We start from the raw sequence: 10258 nt of genomic DNA, 5'->3' as shown, positions 1-10258 counted from the left end.
GCCAGCCCCCGCCTGCGCCTCCGCGTCCACTGGGCGACCCATAGATCCCGCCCCATAGCGCCCCATAGCGCCCCATAGCGCCCCATAGCACCCTATGGCACCCTATAGCACCCTATGGGGGGGGGGTGTCACAACGCCGAGGGCACGGCCAGCACCCGCCTGCGCCTCCGCGTCCACTGTGCAACCCACGGCGACCCACACATCCCGCCCCATAGCGCCCCATAGCGCCCCATGGCACCCTATGGCACCCTATAGCACCCTATAGCACCCTATGGGGGGGGGTGTCACAACGCCGAGGGCACGGCCAGCCCCCGCCTGCGCCTCCGTGTCCACTGGGCGACCCACGGCGACCCACACATCCCACCCCATAGCACCCTATGGCACCCTATGGCACCCCATAGCACCCCATAGCACCCCATAGCACCTATAGCACCCTATAGCACCCTGGACTGCCCCACAGCACCCTATACCACCTATACCACCCCATAGCACCTATAGTACCCCATAGCACCCCATAGCACCTATAGCACCCATAGTACCCCATAGCACCCTATAGCACCCCATAGCACCTATAGTACCCCCTAGCACCCCATAGCACCTATAGTACCCCATAGCACCCTATAGCACCCCATAGCACCCCATAGCACCTATGGCACCCCATAGCACCCCCCAGCACCCATAGCACCCCATAGCACCTCTAGCACCCCATAGCACCCATAGCACCCCATAGCACCTATAGTACCCCATAGCACCCTATAGCACCCCATAGCACCCATAGCACCCCATAGCACCCCATAGCACCTCATAGCTCCCATAGCACCCCATAGCACCTCTAGCACCCCACAGCACCCCATAGCACCCCCGAGGACCCATAGCACCCCATAGCACCTCTAGCACCCCATAGCACCCCATAGCACCTCATAGCTCCTATAGCACCCCAAAGCACCCTATGGCACCCCATAGCACCCCATAGCACCTATAGCACCCTATAGCACCTCTAGCACCCCATAGCACCCTATAGCACCCCATAGCGCCCTCTAGCACCCATAGCACCCCATAGCACCTATAGCACCCCATAGCACCCTATAGCACCCCATAGCACCCCCCAGCACCCATAGCACCCCATAGCACCCCATAGCACCTCTAGCACCCCATAGCACCCCATAGCACCTATAGCACCCCATAGCGCCCCATAGCACCCCATAGCACCTCATAGCTCCTATAGCACCCCAAAGCACCCTATAGCACCCCATAGCACCCCATAGCGCCCCATAGCACCTATGGCACCCCATAGCACCCCATAGCACCTCTAGCACCCCATAGCACCTCAGAGCTCCTATAGCACCCCATAGCACCCTATAGCACCCCATAGCACCTATGGCACACACAGCACCTATAGCACCCCATAGCACCCTATAGCACCCCATAGCACCTCCCAGCACCCATAGCACCCCATAGCACCTCTAGCACCCCATAGCACCCTATAGCACCCCATAGCACCCATAGCACCCCATAGCACCCATAGCACCCCATAGCACCTATAGCACCCTATAGCACCCCATAGCACCTGTAGCACCCCATAGCACCCTATAGCACCCTATAGCACCCTATAGCACCCCATAGCACCTCTAGCACACCATAGCGCCCTATAGCACCCCATAGCACCCTATAGCACCCCATAGCGCCCCATAGCACCCTATAACACCCTATAGCACCCCATAGCGCCCTCTAGCACCCCATAGCGCCCCATAGCACCCTATAGCGCCCCATAGCACCTATAGCAGCCTATAGCGCCCTCTAGCACCCCATAGCGCCCCATAGCAGCCTATAGCCTCGCCTGCCCCCCCAGACCCCCCCGCCATCGTGTGGGCGCGCGACCCCGTGGTGGTGGCCGAGGGCGACAGCGCGGAGCTGGTGTGTGAGGCCCGGGGCAGCCCCCTGCCCCCCGGCTGCCTGCGCTGGGGCCGCCTGGTGAGGGGACACGGGGACACGGGGGGACATGGGGACACGGGGACACGGGGGACACTGGGGACACGGGGACACGGGGGGACATGGGGACACGGGGGGTGTTGGGGACATGGGGGACATCGGGGACATGGGGGCACAGGGGGACATGGGGGGACAGGGGGACATGGGAGAGACACAGGGACGTTGGGGACATTGGGGGACACAGGGACATTGGGGACAGTTGGGGACGTTGGGGACATGGGGGACATTTGGGGACACGGGGGGACACGGGGACACTGGGGACATGGGGGACATCGGGGACATGGGGGTCATGGGGGACACAGGGACATGGGGAGACGGGGACATGGGAGGGACACAGGGACGTTGGGGACGTTGGGGGACACGGGGATGTTGGGGACATTTGGGGACGTTGGGGACATTGGGGGACACTGGGGACACAGGGGGACGTGGGGACACGGGGACACTGGGGACACGGGGGGACACTGGGGACATGGGGGACATGGGGGTCATGGGGGTCATGGGGGACACAGGGTCATGGGGGGACAGGGGGACATGGGAGGGACACAGGGACGTTGGGGACATTGGGGGACACGGGGATGTTGGGGACATTTGGGGACACGGGGGACATTGGGGACATGGGGGGACACAGGGGACATGGGGGACGTTGGGGGACACAGGGACATGGAGGACATGGGGGACATTGGGGACTTGGGGGGACACTGGGGACATGGGGGACATTTGGGGACATGGGGGACATGGGAGGGACACTGGGGACACGGGGGACACCGGGGACACTGGGGACATTGGGGGACACGGGGACATTGGGGACATGGGGGGACGTTGGGGACATGGGGGACAGGGGGGACACTGGGGACACAGGGGGACGTGGGGACACGGGGACACTGGGGACACGGGGGGTGTTGGGGACATGGGGGACATCGGGGTCATGGGGGTCATGGGGGACACAGGGACATGGGGGGACAGGGGGACATGGGAGGGACACAGGGACGTTGGGGGACACGGGGACATTGGGGACAGTTGGGGACGTTGGGGACATGGGGGACATTGGGGACACGGGGGGACGTGGGGACACGGGGGACATTGGGGTCATGGGGGACATGGGGGGGACACTGGGGGACACAGGGACACGGGGGGACATGGGGGACACAGGGGACATGGGGGGACATTGGGGACATGGGGGACATTGGGGGGGACATGGGGGACACCAGGGACGTTGGGGCCATTGGGGGACACCAGGACAGGAGGGACACAGGGACATGGGGGGACACTGGGGACATGTGGGACATTGGGGACGTTGGGGGACACGGGGACATGGAGGACATGGGGGGACATTGGGGACTTGGGGGGACACTGGGGACATGGGGGACATTTGGGGACATGGGAGGGACACAGGGACACTGGGGACATGAGGGGACACCAGGACATTGGGGACGTTGGGGGACACGAGGGACATTGGGGACATGGGGGGACACAGGGACATGGGGACATGGGGGACATTGGGGACATGGGGGACACTGGGGACATGGGGGACAGGGGGACATGGGGAGACACCAGGGCATGGGGGACGCTGGGGACAAGGGGGGACACAGGGATGTGGGGGACATTGGGGACGTTGGGGGACACCAGGGACGCTGGGGACATGGGGGATGTGGGGGACACTGGGGATATGGGGACACGGGGGGACATGAGGGTCATGGGGGACATTGGGGACTTAGGGGACATTTGGGGACATGGGGGGACATTGGGGACATGGGGGGACACCAGGGACACAGGAGACGCTGGGGACATGGCGACGTGGGGGATGTTGGGGACATTGGGGACACGGGGGGACATGGGGGGACATGGGGACGTTGGGGACATGGAGGACATTGGGGACGTTGGGGGACACTGGGGACATGGGGGGACACCAGGGACGTTGGGGACATGGGGGGACACAGGGACATGGGGGACGCTGGGGACACGGTGACGTGGGGGACATTGGGGACACGGGGGAACATGGGGGGACGTTGGGGACGTGGAGGACATTGGGGACGTTGGGGGACATGGGGGGTCATGGGGGTCGTTGGGGCCATTGGGGGACACCAGGACATGGGGGGGGGACACGGGGGACATTGGGGACACGGGGGGTCATGGGGGTCATGGGGGACGTTGGGGCCATTGGGGGACACCAGGACATGGGGGGGGGACACGGGGGTCATGGGGGACATGGGGGGACATTGGGGACAGGGGGGACACGGGGGGGGACATGGGGGTCATGGGGGACGTTGGGGACGTTGGGGGACACGGGGGGCCATTGGGGCCATTGGGGGACACCAGGACATGGGGGGGGACACGGGGGTCATGGGGGACATTGGGGACAGGGGGGACACGGGGGGGGTCATGGGGGATGTTGGGGACACTGGGGTCATGGGGGACCTGGGGGGACATTGGGGACAGGGGGGACACGGGAGGGGACATTGGGGACGTTGGGGACATTGGGGACGTTGGGGACGTTGGGGGACACGGGGGGTCATGGGGGACGTTGGGGCCATTGGGGGGACACCAGGACATGGGGGGGGACACGGGGGTCATGGGGGACAGGGGGGACACGGGGGGGGTCTTGGGGGACGTTGGGGCCATTGGGGACGTTGGGGGACACGGGGGGACATGAGGGTCATGGGGGTCATGGGGGACGTTGGGGACATTGGGGACACCAGGACATGGGGGGGGCCACGGGGGACATGGGGGGACATTGGGGACAGGGGGGACACGGGGGGGGTCATGGGGGACATTGGGGACATTGGGGACAGGGGGGTCATGGGGGACGTTGGGGACGTTGGGGCCATTGGGGGACACCAGGACGTGGGGGGGGTCATGGGGGGGGGGACGGGGGGGCCATGGGGGGGGGGGGGCCCCGGTGTGACCCGGCGGGTGGGGGGGTGTGGGGTGTCCCCCCCCCGCTGTCCCCGCAGGCGGAGGAGGGGGCGGAGGCCGAGGAGCTGCCCCCCGAGCTGCGCCCCGAGGGGGGGCTCCCCGTGGGGCGGCTGCGGGTGCTGGGGGGGGCCCGGCGGGAGCTGGGGGAGCCTACGAGTGTCGGGTGGACACGGGGGTGCCCCCCCCCGCCCGCGCCATCGTCCGCCTCGTCGTCCGCTGTGAGTGTCAGCCGGGGGGGGGCACCCAAGGGGGGGGCACCCAATGGGGGACATCGATGGGGGGGCACCCAAGGGGGGGGGGCACCCAAGGGGTGACATTCAAGGGGGGGGGCACCCAATGCGGGGGGACACCCAAGGAGGGGGGCACCCAATGGGGGACATCGATGGGGGGGCACCCAAGGGGGGGGGGGACCCAATGGGGGACATCCAAGGGGGGGGGGGGGCCACCCAATGGGGGACATCGATGGGGGGGGGCACCCAAGGGGGGGGCACCCAATGGGGGGGACACCCAAGGGGGGGGGACACCCAATGGGGGACATGGGATGGGGGGGGACACCCAATGGGGGACATCCAAGGGGGGGTGGCACCCAATGGGGGACATCGGGCGGGGGGCACCCAATGGGGGACATCGATGGGGGGGCACCCAAGGGGGGGATACCCAAGGGGGGGGGACACCCAAAGGGGGGGGGGCACCCAATGGGGGACATGGGATGGGGGGGGACACCCAATGGGTGACATCCAAGGGGGGGGGCACCCAATGGGGGACATCGATGGGGGGGCACCCAAGGGGGGGGGGCACCCAATGGGGGACATCCAAGGAGGGGGGACACTCAAGGGGGGGGGGGCACCCAATGGGGGGGCACCCAATGGGGGCATCGATGGGGGGGCACCCAAGGGGGGTGGCACCCAATGGGGGCATCGATGGGGGGCACCCAAGGGGGGGGGGCACCCAAGGGGTGACATTCAAGGGGGGGGGCACCCAATGCGGGGGGACACCCAAGGAGGGGGGCCACCCAATGGGGGACATCGATGGGGGGGGGCACCCAAGGGGGGGGCACCCAATGGGGGGGACACCCAAGGGGGGGGACACCCAATGGGGGACATGGGATGGGGGGGGACACCCAATGGGGGACATCCAAGGGGGGGGGACACCCAATGGGTGACATCGATGGGGGGGACACTCAAGGGGGGGGGACACCCAATGGGTGACATCTAAGGGGGGGGGGGGCCACCCAATGGGGGACATGGGATGGGGGGACACTCAAGGGGGGGGGACACCCAAAGGGGGGGGGACACCCAATGGGGGACATCGATGGGGGGGGGCACCCAATGGGGGGGCACCCAATGGGGGACATGGGATGGGGGGGACACCCAATGGGGGACATCCAAGGGGGGGGGACACCCAATGGGGGGACACCCAATGGGGGACATCCAAGGGGGGGGGGGGGGCGCCACCCAATGGGGGACATGGGATGGGGGGACACTCAAGGGAGGGGGCACCCAATGGGTGACATCGATGGGGGGGGCACCCAAGGGGGGGTCACCCAATGGGTGGCATCCAAGGAGGGCGGGGCACCCAATGGGGGGGATACCCAAGGGGGGGGGACACCCAAAGGGGGGGGGGCACCCAATGGGGGACATCGATGGGGGGGGGCACCCAATGGGGGGGTCACCCAATGGGTGGCATCCAAGGAGGGGGGGCCACCCAATGGGGGACATCGATGGGGGGGGGACACTCAAGGGGGGGGGACACCCAATGGGGGACATGGGATGGGGGGGGGCACCCAATGGGGGACATCCAAGGGGGGGGGACACCCAATGGGGGACATGGGATGGGGGGACACTCAAGGGGGGGGACACCCAAAGGGGGGGGGACACCCAATGGGGGACATCGATGGGGGGGGGCACCCAATGGGGGGGCACCCAATGGGGGGGGACACCCAAGGGGGGGGGGCACCCAATGGGGGACATGGGATGGAGGGGGACACCCAATGGGTGACATCCAAGGAAGGGGGGGCACCCAATGGGTGACATTGATGGGGGGACACCCAAAGGGGGGGGACACCCAATGGGCGGGCACCCAATGGGGGACATCCAAGGGGGGGGGCACCCAATGGGGGACACCCATGGGGGGGGTGGGGGGCACCCGAGAGGGGCCACCCCAGGGTGGGGGATGACCACCTTGTTGGGGGGGGGGGGGGGGAGCATTGGGCCAATCGCAGCCCTGACACCCCTCCGCCCCCCCCCCTCCCCCCCCCCAAGATGGCCCCGAGCTGGAGGCGGAGCCGGAGGCGGAGCCGGTGCCGGTGCTCGTCCCTGATAGGGCGGACGCGGCGCAGCTGCGGTGCCGCGCCCGGGGGGTGCCGGGGGTGCGGCTGCACTGGGAGCGTCAGGGCCAGCCCCTGCCCCCCGACAAGGCCAGGTAACCCCCACTGGGCCCAACTGGGAGCAACTGGGACCAACTGGGGGTCAACCAGACCCAACCGGGAGCAACCGGGGGTCAACCAGACCCAACTGGGAGCAACTGGGGGTCAACCAGACCCAACCGGGAGCAACTGGGGGTCAACCAGACCCAACCGGGAGCAACCGGGGGTCAACCAGACCCAACTGGGAGCAACTGGGGGTCAACCAGACCCAACCGGGAGCAACCGGGGGTCAACTAGACCCAACTGGGACCAACTGGGGGTCAACCAGACCCAACTGGGCCAAACTGGGGTCAACCAGACCCAACTGGGCCCAACTGGGGTCAACCTGACCCAACTGGGACCAACTGGGGTCAACCAAACCCAACTGGGACCAACTGGGGTCAACCAGACCCAACTGGGACCAACCCAACCCAACCCAACCAGACCCAACTGGGCCAAACTGGGACCAACCAGGGCCAACCGGGGATCAACCAGACCCAACTGGGCCCAACCGGGGGTCAACCAGACCCAACTGGGCCAAACTGGGGCCAACCAAACCCAACTGGGACCAACTGGGGGTCAACCAGACCCAACTGGGCCAAACTGGGGTCAACCAGACCCAACTGGGACCAACCGGGGGTCAACCAGACCCAACCGGGCCTGACCGGGGCCAACCCAACCCACCCCAACCAGACCAAACTGGGCCCAACCAGACCCAACTGGGGTCAACCAGACCCAACTGGGCCCAACTGGGGTCAACCAGACCCAACTGGGCCCAACTGGGGTCAACCAGACCCAACTGGGGTCAACCAGACCCAACTGGGCCCAACTGGGGTCAACCAGACCCAACTGGGACCAACCGGGGGTCAACCAGACCCAACTGGGCCAAACTGGGGCCAACCAGACCCAACTGGGACCAACCGGGGGTCAACCAGACCCAACTGGGCCTGACCGGGGCCAACCCAACCCACCCCAACCAGACCAAACTGGGGTCAACCAGACCCAACTGGGCCCAACTGGGGGTCAACCAGACCCAACTGGGAGCAACCGGGGGTCAACCAGACCCAACTGGGCCAAACTGGGGCCAACTAAACCCAACTGGGGTCAACCAGACCCAACTGGGCCCAACTGGGGGTCAACCAAACCCAACTGGGACCAACTGGGGGTCAACCAGACCCAACTGGGCCAAACTGGGACCAACCAGGGCCAACTGGGGTCAACCAGACCCAACTGGGACCAACCAGACCCCACTGGGGTCAACTGGGCCCAACCAGGCCCAACCAACCAGACCCAACTGGGCCAAACTGGGCCCAACCAGACCCAACTGGGGTCAACTGGGCCCAACCAGACCCAACTGGGCCCCACTGAACCAAACTGGGTCCAACCAGACCCAACTGGGCCCCACCGGGGCCAACCCGACCCACCCCAACCAGACCCAACTGGGCCAAACTGGGCCCCACTGGAGCCAACTGGGGTCAACCGGACGGGTGCCGCTTCCCGCCCCGCCCCCCCCAGGTTCCAGGAGCACCAATGGCGCGAGGGGCCCTGGACCAGCAGCCTCCTCACCGTCCTCAACGTCACCCTGGACCGCGCCCGCCTCCGCCACCAGTTCCACCGCCTCAACTGGGACCAGTACCGCGCCCCCCGGCCCCGCCCCTACCGCAATTGGCGCCAGGATCCCGACGGGGAGCAGGAGCAAAACCGCACCCTCGGCACCTTCGTCTGCGTCGCCCAGAACCCCCTGGGCACCGTCCGGCGCCGCCTCCGCCTCCAGCTGGCCGGTACCGGCACTGGGAGGCTACTGGGAGGCACTGGGAGGCTACTGGGGGGCACTGGGAGAAGACTGGGGGGCACTGGGAGCATACTGGGGGCAACGGGAGGGCACTGGGGGGCACTGGGGGTGTACTGGGAGGCACTGGGGGGGTACTGGGAGGCACTGGGAGGAGGTTGCGGGGCACTGGGAGGGTACTGGGGGCACTGGGAGGAGATTGTGGGGCACTGGGAGAAGATTGGGGGGCACTGGAGCATACTGGGGGCACTGGGAGGGCACTGGGGGGCACTGGGAGGAGGTTGGGGGGCACTGGGAGCATACTGGGGGCACTGGGAGGGCACTGGGAGGATACTGGGGACACTGGGAGGGTACTGGGGGGCACTGGGAGAAGATTGGGGGCACTGGGAGGCTACTGGGGGCACTGGGAGGGCACTGGGGGGCACTGGGAGGAGGTTGGGGGACACTGAGAGGGTACTGGGGGGCACTGGGGGGCACTGGGAGGAGATTGGGGGGCACTGGGAGCATACTGGGGGCACTGGGAGGGCACTGGGGGGCACTGGGAGGAGGTTGGGGGGCAGTGGGAGGAGATTGTGGGGCACTGGGAGGGCACTGGGGGGCACTGGGAGGAGATTGGGGGGCACTGGGAGCATACTGGGGGCAATGGGAGGGCACTGGGGGGCACTGGGAGGAGGTTGGGGGACACTGAGAGGGTACTGGGGGGCACTGGGGGGCACTGGGAGGAGATTGGGGGGCACTGGGAGCATACTGGGGGCACTGGGAGGGCACTGGGGGGCACTGGGAGGAGGTTGGGGGGCAGTGGGAGGAGATTGTGGGGCACTGGGAGGGCACTGGGGGGCACTGGGAGGAGATTGGGGGGCACTGGGAGGGTACTGGGGGCACTGGGAGGGCACTGGGGGGCACTGGGAGGAGATTGGGGGGCACTGGGAGGGTACTGGGGGGCACTGGGAACATACTGGGGGCATTGGGAGGGCATTGGGGGGCACTGGGAACATACTGGGGGCACTGGGAGGGCACTGGGGGGCACTGGGAGGATATTGGGGGCACTGGGAGGGTACTGGGAGGCACTGGGAGGAGGTTGGGGGGCACTGGAAGGATACTGGGGGGACTGGGAGGGTACTGGGAGGCACTGGGAGGAGGTTGGGGGGCACTGGGAGGAGATT

At 67.1% G+C, this 10258-nt stretch overlaps 1 protein-coding gene across 1 annotated transcript; it reads left to right on the top strand.

The window, feature by feature from the left end:
- Positions 1 to 114: 114 nt before the first annotated feature.
- LOC134508035 (arf-GAP with GTPase, ANK repeat and PH domain-containing protein 2-like) lies at positions 115 to 9783 on the top strand. Its single transcript, XM_063319105.1, has 6 exons — positions 115 to 178; positions 1850 to 1971; positions 4941 to 5120; positions 7164 to 7323; positions 8822 to 9087; positions 9769 to 9783. Exons 1-6 carry the CDS (start codon positions 115 to 117, stop codon positions 9781 to 9783), a joined length of 807 nt encoding a protein of 268 aa, XP_063175175.1.
- The last annotated feature ends 475 nt before the right edge of the window (positions 9784 to 10258 follow it).

The sequence above is a fragment of the Chroicocephalus ridibundus genome, chromosome 30 (genome assembly GCF_963924245.1).
Source record: "Chroicocephalus ridibundus chromosome 30, bChrRid1.1, whole genome shotgun sequence".
Lineage (NCBI taxonomy): Eukaryota > Metazoa > Chordata > Aves > Charadriiformes > Laridae > Chroicocephalus > Chroicocephalus ridibundus.
Note: the sequence above shows the minus strand (reverse complement) of the source record. Positions and strands in the feature narration are given on the sequence as shown.